This window comes from Perognathus longimembris, chromosome 27 (assembly GCF_023159225.1).
Source record: "Perognathus longimembris pacificus isolate PPM17 chromosome 27, ASM2315922v1, whole genome shotgun sequence".
NCBI lineage: Eukaryota > Metazoa > Chordata > Mammalia > Rodentia > Heteromyidae > Perognathus > Perognathus longimembris.
Genome location: NC_063187.1, coordinates 4434033 through 4447518, shown reverse-complemented (window position 1 = coordinate 4447518; position 13486 = coordinate 4434033). Strand labels below are relative to the sequence as shown.

The 13486-nt window shown below is 44.1% G+C and overlaps 1 protein-coding gene across 3 annotated transcripts in view; it reads right to left on the bottom strand.

Moving 5' to 3' along the window:
• The window catches only part of LOC125342915 (activating transcription factor 7 interacting protein), a 53292-nt gene that overhangs the window by 14297 nt on the left and 25509 nt on the right, over positions 1-13486 (bottom strand). For all 3 annotated transcript variants that reach the window (XM_048335251.1, XM_048335250.1, XM_048335252.1), the window contains exons 2-5: positions 6111-7876; positions 3534-3620; positions 2693-2838; positions 1239-1376 (exon numbers count right to left, since the gene is read on the bottom strand). In XM_048335251.1, coding sequence (XP_048191208.1) covers positions 1239-1376; positions 2693-2838; positions 3534-3620; positions 6111-7869 — 2130 coding nt within the window. In that variant the 5' untranslated portion in view covers positions 7870-7876. The remainder of the gene's footprint in view (positions 1-1238; positions 1377-2692; positions 2839-3533; positions 3621-6110; positions 7877-13486) is intronic.

Sequence of the window (13486 nt, the reverse complement as noted above, 5' to 3'; positions counted from 1 at the left end):
GATAGAATAAAGGACTCAAGGAAACAAAGATTTGGTTCTTTGAGAAGATAAATAAGATTGAAAAACCCTTAGCCAACAACAGAAAGAGGAGACCTAAATTAATAAAATTAGAAATAATCAAGGACATGTTTCAACAGATTCCAGTGTCATCCAGAGAATCATTAGGACGTATTTTCAATACATATATTTCGATAAATTGGAAAATCTACAAGGAAAGAGCCTATTTCAAGACACAAATGACATATCAAAATGAAACCAGGATAAAAACTCCATAAGCATGTCTAAGTGAAGAAAGTGAAACGGTAATCCTACCTCCTAACAAAGAAGAGGCCAAGCCGGATGGACTGACTGGTGGATTCTATCAGGCCTTTAATGAAGAACTGCTACTCATGCTCCATAAAATCACAAGGGAAGGAACATTACTAAATTCACTCTATAAAAGCTAACATTACTCTGATACCAAAACCAGATAAGGGCAGAAGAAAACTACAGACCAATTTCTGTTATAAACATGACCCCAAAATTCTTAATAATTCTTAACATATTCTAATTTCAACAACACCTGAAAACCACTATACATAAAACAATCAAGTTAGTTTCGCTCTAGAAATTCAAGGATGGTTCTAAGTAGGCAAATGAATAAATGTAATACAGCAAATAAATGGAAACAAGGGGATTCTATGATCATCTCAACAAATGCTGAAAGGGCTTTTAAGAAAATTTAAATTCTTTTAGAAAGTCAAAACAGAAGGAACACACCTCAGCATAATAAAGGCTCTTTAAACAAAATGTGGAAAATCTGAAAGCATTTCTTCTAAAATCGGGAATGAAATAAGTACATCCTTTCCTTCTACCCTTCATCAATAGCACTTGAATTCTTAGCCAGAGTTATAAGGCCAGAGAAAGAAAGAAAAGACAGGAAAAGAAAAAGTGTCAAATTATCCCTGTTTGCAGATAACGTAACTTCCTTCCTGGTAGTGGCAAGAGAGCCAATCAGCATAAAAAGTAGGTAGCTTTTCTAAATACACTAGTAATGAACTCACTGAAGTTAGGATAACAATCCCACTCATAATAACCTCAAAAAACAAATAAGAAAATATCTAAGTATTAACTTAACCAAATAATCCAAAGACCATTACAATGAAAAGCATAAAGCACTGAGGAATAAACCACACTGGAAGAAGGACTTCCCATGTTCATGGGTTAGTGGCAAAATACTGAGTTGGGTGCTCACAAACCTGCAGTTCAGTAAGGACCGTCTTATGCCTTTTGTTACACTCGATCTTCTCCACACGGGTTTTCAGCTCTGCCAGAGTCTTGTCAAACACTGCACACTGCAGGGCACACAACTTCTCTTCCAGTAACCACTGCACAACCTAAAGAAATAGATTCCTTTCATTCCATGTTCTAGCTGTGCCGAGGCCGTTCAGCAAAAACAACAGCAAGAACTAATTATAAAATGACGATAATGGATTAACTCTAATGAATAAATAACATGCCTAGCTGATTGAAATCAATCCCATCTGCTGAAAATCCTGACTTCCACATGCATAGTATCCACCTCAAAATGGCGGTGTATACTAAAAACCAACGTTTTCAGAGCAAAATTTTGAAGTCTGAGTCCTTTCTTTGCATATTTCCTGTTCCAATCGCTTAGAGGAAATTAAACCCATTTTTTAAAATTCTGTTGTTATATATTGGTTATGTTTTTTTTTTGAGATACACTAAGAATGTTTTCACGCTCCAAATAACATTCTAACCACCTACTTACAATTCCCATTACTTTATTATGACAGACAATACAAGAGCTCCGTCTACCAGACTAGGCGAGCAAGCTCTCAGTACAGTACAAGTTTACACAATTCTTTACACACTTCACCTCTTCATAATCCTAACAGCTAAGAGACTAAGTATTATCTACAGATACAGAAGACAGACGAGACAGGGAAGAAAAAAATGCTTTTATTGTCTCTCCATTTCTTTTTCCAGAAAATGGAGGTATTTGGCTTTTTCTCTTAGTGGAAGAATCGTACTTTATAACATCACAATTGAATATATAATGCTTGAAAAACTAATACTGCCTGAGTTTCACATACCTATCTACAAAAGGTATTTGCTATAAAGGCCAGTGAACACATTCTGAAAAATATATAAAATACTGAATATTTTTGTTATTTCTATGTCTCACCTAACAAATACATGGGGGAGGTTTTCATAATCCTTTCCTATTTCCTTTCCCTAGCCTGGCCCTGTAACTGATAATACTAACAGTAAAGTCCAAAAATAAGACTTTAGAATGCATAGATGTAAAACTATGAAATCAGCTTATCCTAACACCAAAATACTATATACAGAATCTATTTAACTAATACTAAAACTTTGTACCCTCAACCATTTCATGTTCTCGCTTTCTATGATAAACTGGATGTCAGTTAAACACAGAGCACTATCATACCAGAAGTATAGAAGAATAAAGATAATCCTTCTTTTCTGTTGTTGTTCTGTTGGTATTAGGACTTGAACTCAGGGCTTTGTGCTTGCCAGGCACACACTCTACCACTTAGGCCTCGCGCTCAGGTGTTGGGCTGTGACTCTAGGCACACTCCCACAGGGCGGAGGGTGCACCCCCTCCCATCTCGCATGGTGGAGAGGAATCGCTGGCCCTGTGTCTTTTAACTATCATTTACAACACCTTTTGAAGCTTCTGGTTAATGTCTCCTTTGGCGGTTATCTTTACTTGAAGCTCTGCCTCATATTCATCCTCTAAGTACCGTCGACGTTTGGACTGTACATTGTCTATGTCCTCTGATTTAGAACGTTTTCTTCTGGAACATTCATCTGAGGACAAAAGCCACAGTGATTAGTCAGATGTTTTCCTTACAGGCCTTGATGCTTATATTCCACTCTCTTATGAATTGTATTTTATGTATATAAATACTTTTTAGCTTTAAACATCAGATGATATGTTCAGTATGCTAAGCAACAACTTTCTAAGGGCTAAACAATGTATGCTATAAACACAGAACCACCTTTTTTGAAAATCTCAAAGGTGGAGAATTCTCTATCAGCTATGAAAGTAGAGATCATCTAGTATTCTTTCTCCTTATTAAACCACACAGTGCACTTTAGTCCTCTGAAAAAAATACAGAAGGCATCCCAACATCAAAGATTTGTCATGTGTCCATAGCTTGGATTATTTAATTCTTCCACTTCAGCAAATATAGGACAAATGCTTACTCCCTAGACTTAAGAAAGCGACAGTACTCTAATAGTTACTCTTAACATATCCTAATGGATTTTGGGTATACACCATTAATAAAATTAATGATTTTACCAAAGTACACCTGAGGTTTAGGGCAGAGACTCAAGTGGTAGAGCACTTGCTTAGCATGTGTGTGACTCTGGACTCAACTGCGGAGGAGGGGTAGCAGGGAGAAGATTTTGCAGTTATTCATGGGCAGAAAAGGGTCTAATTCCATGGTCTTTACAGCCAGAAACAATAATGACTATTTTTCAAACTAGTACATGCATACTTTTCTCAGAAGGCCTCTCCTCTTCTTCCTCTACTACGGGCTCTTCTTCCTCAGGTTTGCTGGCCTTCTCATTTGTTTCTACTTTTGCTGCAACAAAAGCAGAAAAGGAAATCTTTTTCCATTGGAATTCACAGTAAGAAGAAGGAAGAGTTCCCATGTTCCCGGACTAGGAATAAACAAACATTAAGCAGAAGACCCAGGGAGGAAGGGAACAGATAGTAACTCATGGATTTACCCTTTCAGTAACCATTCAGGCACCAAACTATACTCTTACAAAGTCAGAGCCACAAATGTAAAATTCTGGGAAGAAAACGAGTGCATGACCTGACAGGAATGAATAATCAAGTGCACATTCAACCATTCTATAATTCATAATAAACTCAATGTGGAAAAAACAATTCCTAATACGGACTGTAAAGCAAGGCAGTTTTCTCAGTCATTTTCGATCAATAATAAAATGTGAAAACTCTTGTATGTGTTTAGATTCCTTTACATGAGATTATTAACACTAGAACAGTGACAGTGGCAGGTTTTCTTGCTTTTTTAACTTAGAAACTGATAAACTCAACTACCGTTCTTAACCAAAGGGGTAGAATCATATTATTTTAACAGGTCACAGAGTAATTTATAAACAAGGAATGGAAAGGCTATCCTAAGTGTAATAAAAACATTACTTGAAAGTAAAGTACTTGGATAAGAGGGTCAACAAATAGGCCTGGTGCTTGCTAGAGCTTACCTCAATATAACCTACATCGTAGGCAGACACACATGGGAATGGGAATAGTTTAGGAAAAGCTGGGTGATTTTTGTAATAGGCCCACAAAGTATGATTGAATATTACCAAAAATATTATTTAAAAAAGAGCTCTAGAATTATATTACAGCATAAGAAATTCCAAAGACACCAGTCTTCATTATCAATCAATATGTCTTCAACTAGCTTAGTCATTGGTGAGGAAAAAGAGATCCACAACGACTAACTAACGTGTCTGCACTTGGGATTTTTTTTTCTCCCGGACATCACCACAACTGGCCAACTTTCCTGGGTGTTATCAATAAAGCTGCGCACGTCCGCTCACATTCTGCAATGAATATTAAGTACATAGCCACAGGGTGTAGGGCACCATTTTGACAGGACATTTGCTCTCTAGACATCAGGCTTCTCATTTCAATCATATTAAAAATGACTTTAAGGTGAAACTAGGCAGGAACCAGGCTCACTGTTGATGTATTAAAGCTCTACAAATATTTTCTCACACTAAACAACAAAACAAACATACATAAGCATTACTAAAACTGGCCATACATGGGGGCTGACGCCTGTGATTCTAGCTACTTTGGAAAGATTGAAACTCAAAAGTTAGTGAGATTCTATCTCAACAGAAAAGCTGGGTGTGGTGGCTCACACCTGTCATCCCAGCTAGAGGAGAAGTATAACTGAGAAGACTAGCTCAGGCCACCTGGACAAAGATGCAGAAGAAAAACCAAGAGCTGAGGATGTCCCAGGAAGAGCACCAATGTAGCAAGCATGAGGGTCAGAGTTCAAACCTCTTAACAAACACCAAGAACCAAAAACAACTTATCATCAAAAGCTAGTATACACTGAAGGAAGATTTTCCATTTTGTCTACTAGGCCTGCCTCCTTATCCTTACTTGGAATAAACAAGAAAACACTTTCATGCTACCAGCTTTGCCTCCTAGACCACTAAGACAATGTCCTAAGATGGAAAGGAAAGGTTATCATGTAATCTGATGGGCATAAGGTTTTACACAGTTATGATGCTTGAGTTTAACCACAAAAGCAATTCAAATTTTTCTCATTCTCTTTTTTTCTCTACAAAAAATGAAAGATGGATTTGGATGCTGGCAGCTCATGCCTGTAATCGTAGCTACTCAGGAAGGCTGAGGTCTGAGGATCTCAGTTCAGAGCCAGCCTGGGGTGGAAAGTCCATGAGACTCTTTTCTCCAATAAACTACTCAGAAAATGACAGAAAGGGAGCTATGGCTCAAGTGGTAGAGTGCTAGCCTTGAGCACAAAGAAGCTCAGGGTCAGTGCCACAGGACTGGCAAATGAAAGATAAAGAAAAATGAAAGATAGGAGAGATGAGTATTCATCAAATCATAAAGTCTAGCTATCTTTTGCGTAAGACTTTGCAGTCGACCTACAAGCACCAGGGGATGTCAGGAAAGAGTGGGTGGGGTCAGATGAGGGGAGAAGACAGGCTGGAAGAGCAGAGAGGGCTGAGGGAACAGGTAAGAAGGCTTCAAGGTTTCTAGCTTCCAACAATGGTAGTAGACAAAAGAAGGTATATTAAAAATAGACTGGATGGGTAAGATTAATTGAAACTATGAGGTTATACCTGGAGCAAGGATAAACACATTAGCAGGCTTTCCTATTTGGGTATGTGATCACTAAGTGAAAAAAGCTAAGCATCCCTCAAGAAGCCTGCTCCCCTGCCGCCCTCCCTACCTTCCCTCCAGTCACCAACACTGTCAAACAGAAAGAACCCCAAAACTCCATCAGAGCTCTCTCAAACAGCTCACTGACACTAAGAGAAACCAGTAAGTACGGGCTAACCTGGGGAGCATGCGGCATTTTGTGACAGCTCTTCAGACTCATCTTTCTCACATGAAATGTCCTCTTCGTCAGAGAGGACCAGGAAGGCTTCCTTTGGCAAACTCTCGTTGCTTTCTTGTTTGGAAGGTGAGCCAAAAGAGCCTTCCATTTTGTCTTCCAAATCCAGATTTGCCTCTTCCATTGGTAGGAGAGAACTCTTGGAGAAGCAAGTGAGTTCATCTTCGCTAGGTGCAAGTTTTTCCAAAATAGGAATGATCTCGTCCGTCTCCATGGAGTCTGCGTGTTCTAAGCTCTCCTCGCTGCCATCCTTCGCAGCAGTCTCGTCCCTGGCGGCTCCTAGCAGGCCTGTGGCGCTGTCCTCCTCGGCCTTGTCCGCCGGCTCCACCTCCATGCTGCTGGAAATGGCCTCATCCCCCACAGCCCCGGCGGCGGCAGCATCTCCATTTGCTTTCTTTTCGTGTTCAGGAGGTAGATCTGGACAAATCATTGTACCATCGGTTTCTAGAACTTCCTTAGGACTATCAGCATTCATATCCATGTTGTCTGTTTCATCAAGGGAGTCCTTACTCGGGGTTTGGTCAGCCTTCCCATCATCCGCGTGGGTCTTTACGAAAGCCTCATCTTTACTGCCGCTTTGCTCCCTGTAGTCCATTTCAGCCTCTGGCTCACAACCGGATCCGGAACTAGGTTTAAAGGCAGGCTCAACGGTTGACTCGGAAGTCAGTGCCCCGGCGGCCGCTTCATCAGAGGCTGGCTCAGCCGAAGCCAGCTCACTGGAGACCAGGCCTTCAGAGGCTTGTCCAGGACAGCCGGCATCGCCGGCGGGAAGGTCATCCACAGAAGAAGGGTCAGCAGCGGGCAGATCACCAGCGGGCAGATCACCAGCGGACAGGTCGCCAGCTGGCAGATCACCAGGAGAGGCCTCGGCAGAGGCCTCCGAAACTGGTTTGTCAGAGGCAAGTTCACCAGCAATGGAGTCACCAGAGGAGAGGTCGCCAGAGGCAGCCTCCTCAGAAGCAGGGTCACAGGAAGCGGCTAGGTGGGCAGCAGCGGCTTGGTCCGCAGAGGCGGGGCTGCCTGGTGGGGCACCCACAGAAGGATCGCCATCCCCAGGACTGGAATCAATACCATCCGATACCGTACCAGGGGCAGCAGCTCCAGCGGCCCGATCACTGGAGGCCAGCTCACCAGAGGTCTGATCACTGGAGGCCAGCTCACTAGAGGTCCGATCACTGGAAGCCAGCTCACTACGAGTCCGTTCACTGGAGGCTGGCTCACTGGAGGTCCGATCACTACAAGCCGGCTCACCAAAGGCCAGATGGCCAGAGACTGGATCGCCAGGGGCCAGCTCACCAAAGGCGGGCTCACCGGAGGCGGGCTCAGAGCTCAGTTCAGGAGCTGACTCAGAAGCCAGGGTATCAGAAGATAAAGGGTCAGCATTTGAAGCATCATCCTGCTTCGTTTTTACTTTCACAGTCAGGTTACAAGGGGCCTCCTCCCGTTCTGCCTTACTGTCCTCAGGGTCAGAACAAACCCCATCGATGCCATTCACCTCCTCCTCCTCCTCCTGAATGTAATCTACGCCTTCCAGAGACCCGCCCACGTCTCCATTCTCATGGTTGCCGTTTAGAAGCCTGACGTCCGTTTTCAACAGCTCGTCTCTGACTTTGTACACTGCTTCCAGCTGATGGCGATCGCTCACTCGCATTGTTTTTCGAGCCTTGAAGATTTTTTTCTGAGGTTCTTCTATACAATCCATTTCGAATCTTTAAAACAGGAGATAGAGAGCTTAATAACAGAAATAAGTTACCTAATTCACTAGGCTTACGAAAAACTGATCTTGAAGGAGAAATGAACAGTAGACATCATATACAAATAGAAGACAAATGGTCGTTTTGAAATAATGACACAGAGAACTCTTAGTAATACTTTGTGTGTGCACATTTTCCTATTTACCTGATTTATATTACTCAAAAGCAATAAGGGATGTTCTGGTTTACACCAGAAGATCAATAACCAGGAAGAAACCAAGGGGAAAAAAAGGAACACTTTTTGTTTTTGATAAGGAATTTAGAAACTAACGGAGGTACAGGAGCTTTAGAAAGCAGATGAAGAGCGGGGTGCCGGCGGCTCACGCCTGTCATCCCAGCTACTCGAGAGCCTGAGGTCTGAGGATCAAGTTCAAAATAAAGAGACTTGTACCTCATATATTAAAAGCAGTTATAATTCAGTAACACCAAACCAAGTAACCCAACTTCACTATGGGCAAAGGACATGAGTAGCCTTTGTCCCTAAGCCCCAGGGCCGCCTCAGCACGCAGCCAAGGAGCCTGGCGTACGTACCGGAAAGCAATGTCTGCAATCACTCTCAACAAATCTCAACAAATAATCTGGGCCTAGTGACACATGTCTGTCTACCTAGCTACGTAAAAGGATCAAGACCCAGAGTTGGCACCAGGGAAAAAAACTAGACTATCTGAAAAAGTAAACTAGAGCTAGGGGCATGGTTGAGGTGGTACAGCACCTGCCTTAACAAGCACCAGGCCCTGAGCTCCAACCCCAGCAACACCAGGGAGAATCAGAAATGCTTTCTCTAACTTTTAGTGGCCCACTACAAACATGAACTCTAGACAGTCATGAATTCCAATTCCATTCTTCCAGGTCTCAGCAACATTTTAGGCTACCTACCATCTCAGGTTGTTTTTTTGTTTTTGTTTTTGTCAGTCCTGGGCTTGAACTCTGGGCCTGAGCACTGTCCCTGGCTTCTTTTTTGCTCAAGGCTAGAACTCTGCCACTTGAGCCACAGCGCCACTTCTGGCCATTTTCTATATATGTGGTGCTGGGGAATTGAACCCAGGGCCTCATGTACATGAGGCAAGCGCTCTTGCCACTAGGCCATATCCCCAGCCTCCATCTCAGGTTTTAGTGATCTTAAAAACGAAACAAGTAAGACCTATTTAGTACTGATTAATTAGCATTACACACTTAGAAAGTAGTGAGCACTCAATGTTAACACCACAATCCAAACGTCCATTAAAGTATTTTTAGGCATAGACTTGAGAGTCTGAGATACTTAAACAAATTATTTAGTACTAATTATTTAATTATCCTTAAATAATGTTGCTATTTGATATGGGAATCAGATAATCTAACAGGTAAGATAATCATGTTTAATATTAAATGACCCCCCTGGACCAAGTCATGTTTTGCTTATATGGTAAGTGGGGTCAGTAGCAACCCGGGTGCATTTGGCATAAAGAGCAAGTACCACCCACGCCCACAAGGGAGCGCACTGCACTGCAGCTGTGCCCCCCCTCCCCCAAGCCCAATGACAAAGCAAGAGGAAGTCCCGTGATAGTGAGCAGGCAGTGGACTAGTAGTTCATGTGCAAACCAATCCGCAGCCTGCTCTGGAAATCTAGTTTGCTCACTTAGAAGAATGCGTCACTGCAACCAGTCCCCGCGGCCATAGCACCAGAAAGTTTTGCTGACCGTCTGGATTAAAGTTGCCATTCACAAATCTCTTCTGCAAAATAAATGGCAATTTGGGGAGCTGCAGTACTAGAACCAGGAGCTGTCACATGACAACACTCATTTTCACAGGAAAGACAGGCGTGTTTTACAGTGGAAAATGTCTGACTGTCTACAAGCAACAACAACCAGAGACCAGTGTTTGGTACTTGTACACAGCTCTCTATAGCTTGTAAAATAGTTTTCTGCAAATTTTTGACCAATAATTTTTTTTCTGAAAACCCAGTGCGTCCTCTAAGTGATGGGGCTATGTGCTATCTTCTCGGCCTTGCTTTCTTTCTAGCAGACCCTGGCTAGGGAACAGGGAGAAGCGGTTTCGTCTCAGGCTACAATGGTCAGCTCAGAGGACTGGAAGTGGCTGTGGAGGGGGGCACAGCTCAGCCAATCGGCAGGCAGCCGGCACTCAGTCCCGCCCAGCAACAAGACAGGGACAGGCGGACCGAAAAATCTAGAACGTAGTCTGCCTTCTTGTGCATGCAAGTGGTGTGCACCAAGCATGCCACAGACACAAGCAAGTGAATAAAATGTACATCTATTATGAAGTTGTACAGTATGTGTGTATATATGTAGATATGTGTATATATGTAGACACGTGCACTTACAGGTACTTATAGAACCTTATAAATGGGCACTACTGCTGGTTTTCATACCCCGTCCCTGATGTTAGGAGTTCTCAGCTCCACTATTCTGCAGTGTCCCAAGGTGAAGGGGCTACCGCGGGGAGTGGCCCGACCACGCGTGGCGCACTGGGCCCCGGCGCTGCACGGCGCCGCCCTGCACTGGAGGAGCCCGGGCCCTGCACAACACGGCCCTGCACCGCCGGGTCTGCACCAGGGCTGGTGAGGGTGCGGTGGCCACTGGGCCCAGGCCACAGGGCCCGCCCAGCAGGTTGGGAGGGCCGGGCTCCCCACTAGATGCAATGCACAATGCCTCTCCAGTTTCCTAAGGGGAAGGCTATGAAGCACCCAGCACGGGATCGGAGCACGCTCTGCTCCCGTCCCCGGGGCACAGGCGGACACCAGGGGGGAGCTATCTGCAGCCACTTTTAGCTCAGGCTCCCACAGGAGAAAGCCGTCAACAGCGTTCCCGGGGCTCTCGGGGAGAACGGAAGGAAGCTCGCCGCTGATTGGCCCAGAGCACAGCGCACAACACCCAATCCGACGCCGGCTCCACGGACTCCACCCAGCAACGAGGGAAGCGGGTGAGGGCAGGCGGCCCAGGCCTAGGCCGGAGCAGGAAGGGCGGCTGGACCTTGCGGGCGCCGCCCCCCCCCCCGCCCCCCGCGCTTAGGCTGGTTCCGTTCGGGCAAAGCAGGGCCGGCCCCCTCAAAAATCCCTCTCTAAGCGTCCAGTCGTCCAGTGCAAATCAAACGCCCTTTGCGGACTCAGGGATGGGGCAGGCGAGGCAGCGCGCGCACACCAGGCAGCCAGCCCGAGCAGGGAAATCGGCAGCCGATCCCACCACCCTGGCTAGTTTGTGGGGGCTGCCCCATCACAGTCCACAGCCGCGCAGGCCCTCGGCCACCACGCAGTCACTTCCTTCCCAAGCCCTTAACAAGGCCACACACTGATCTCCCCAGGCATCTAAGAAATAACTTCACTAAATATGTGTCACATATCTTGAGCGAATAACGAATGCGCATTCAGAATCACAGCGAAATGGCAAAACAAATGTTAGTACTGTCAGCTCTCTTCAAATTGAGCTACAGACTCCAAGCAATCCCCATCAAAATCCCAGCTGTCTTCTTTGAAGAAACGGACAAGCTGATCCTAAAAGCCCTACCAGAAGAAACTGACAATGACCAAAACAATTTGGGAGGACAAGACAAAGAAATAAGTGTAGAGGACTCACACTGTCTATTTTCAAAGCTGACTACAAAGCTATAATAATCCAAACAATGTGGCAATACTAGCAGCAAGATGAGTATTTAGATCAGTGGAAGAGATTTAATTAAGCCTTCAGAGCACAGCCAACTGGGAAGTCAGCTGACCACCCAAGAGAGAAAGGCATGCATGCTCAACAAAGGCCACTGGGCCAACTAGAGAAGCAAATACAAGGAACTAGTTAGAGGTAGTATATGCTCTGGGGAAAAAACAACAAAACAAGAACATAACACAGGAAGGAAAGAAGGAGGGGAAAGAGGAGAGGGAGGAGAGAAGATACTCAGCAAGTTAAATGTGGAGTTGCCATTTGACTCACCAATTCAACTCCCTATCCCAGAATGGCCCAAAACACACTGTATGTGGGGTTATGCAAAAACGTGCCCACAAATGCTCACAACAGTCTTACTCATATGGCCACTGAAAACAACTCAAATGTCTGGCACGTGGTATATCCAAGCAGTGGAGTATCACTCAGCCGTGAAAAGAGATGAAGTGCTGCTCTGCTCCAACACAGAGGAGCCCTGAAACCCCAACTCTTTCCTTCACACAAGGCCACATCCTGGATGATTCCATCTACGCATGTCAGGACAGGCAAAGAACAGAGAGGGCAGCGGACAAGTGCGTGCCAGGGCCGGGGATTTGGGAAGAGCCAGGAGCAGTTGCTAAAGGGCACAGGAACTGATACTGATTGTGGTGATGTTTACACAGTTCTGTGGCTGTAACAAAATCCCCAGGACTGTACACTTTGAAAAGGTAAATCCCACGATACGTGGGTGGTATTTCAGAAAAGAATAGCCTCTTTTTTTCCTGGGTCAGCCACTCTCCCAACACCAAAAGCAGAACAAAAAGAAAACTTTGAGTGTGGGCCTTTAACCCTTAGGCTCATGTTCCGGGCCGGGGAGCCTACTGGGATTTTACTAGTGGGAGAGGTGTATAGGAGAGGCAGCACCAACACTGTCCATGCAGGTATTCCCCTTAGACTAGCCATCAGTCACTCACTCCGGGTCCTGAGACCCAATCCACAGTGTGCTTATGTCTCAGGAAAGAAATAGGTCTGAAACACCCATTTTTTACAAAAGATCAGCACCGGCAGAGAAGAGCAGCATGGAGCAAGACCAGGCAACCATCCTCAGCATAATTACTCATCTCCTACACGTGGGAAACACAAATTGGCTATCTTCTGTCCTATATATTTACATGTAAACAACGCTGATAAATGTGTCTTTATGTGAGGTCTATGTCTTTCTGGAGTTGCATATGGCTTGGTCACACTTTAGCCATGCTTTCCTTATCCATATTAAGAGTCAGTCACCATTTACTGTATCGGACAGCACTGTGAGGTATCCTTTTGGAAATAACAACTATGAATGCACTCTAAACCCAGGAGTATGTATTATTTAATGAGCCACTTTGGCCCACCTCATCATGTATGGAGTAAAGGATTAATGTATTTTATGTGTCAAAGATTTCATGTCGAAGCACCTTATATATGCTGACATCATGATGAGCTTATGAGGTCATTTCACAAAAGAAAAAAGATGTATCCTGACATTATCATCACGTACTATAGTCTGGGGCATATATTAAATACTGGCTAACTGATGCACTATGAACATATAAAGCACATCAAAAACAACACTTAAGTGCAAAAATTCTTTTAGAAAGCAAAGGCAGTAATCTAGAACATTTTTATAGAATATAAGCTAACATGCTGGCATGTTTTCATATAAAAATAACATAATATAATATAGCATAGAAATATGATATTATATGCCCACCCAGGCATTGCCTAATAGAAGCAATGCCTAGCACCATTCAAATTAATGAAATCTAACACTGAGAGACGTTTGTCAGCCATATAAAGCTTGCTTAGTGTGATTTCCTATTTCAAAATTAAAATACCCCTTTTAAAAAATATCTACAATGGTTCATTCCTACACCCTGATGAAAGCCATCTTTAAAAT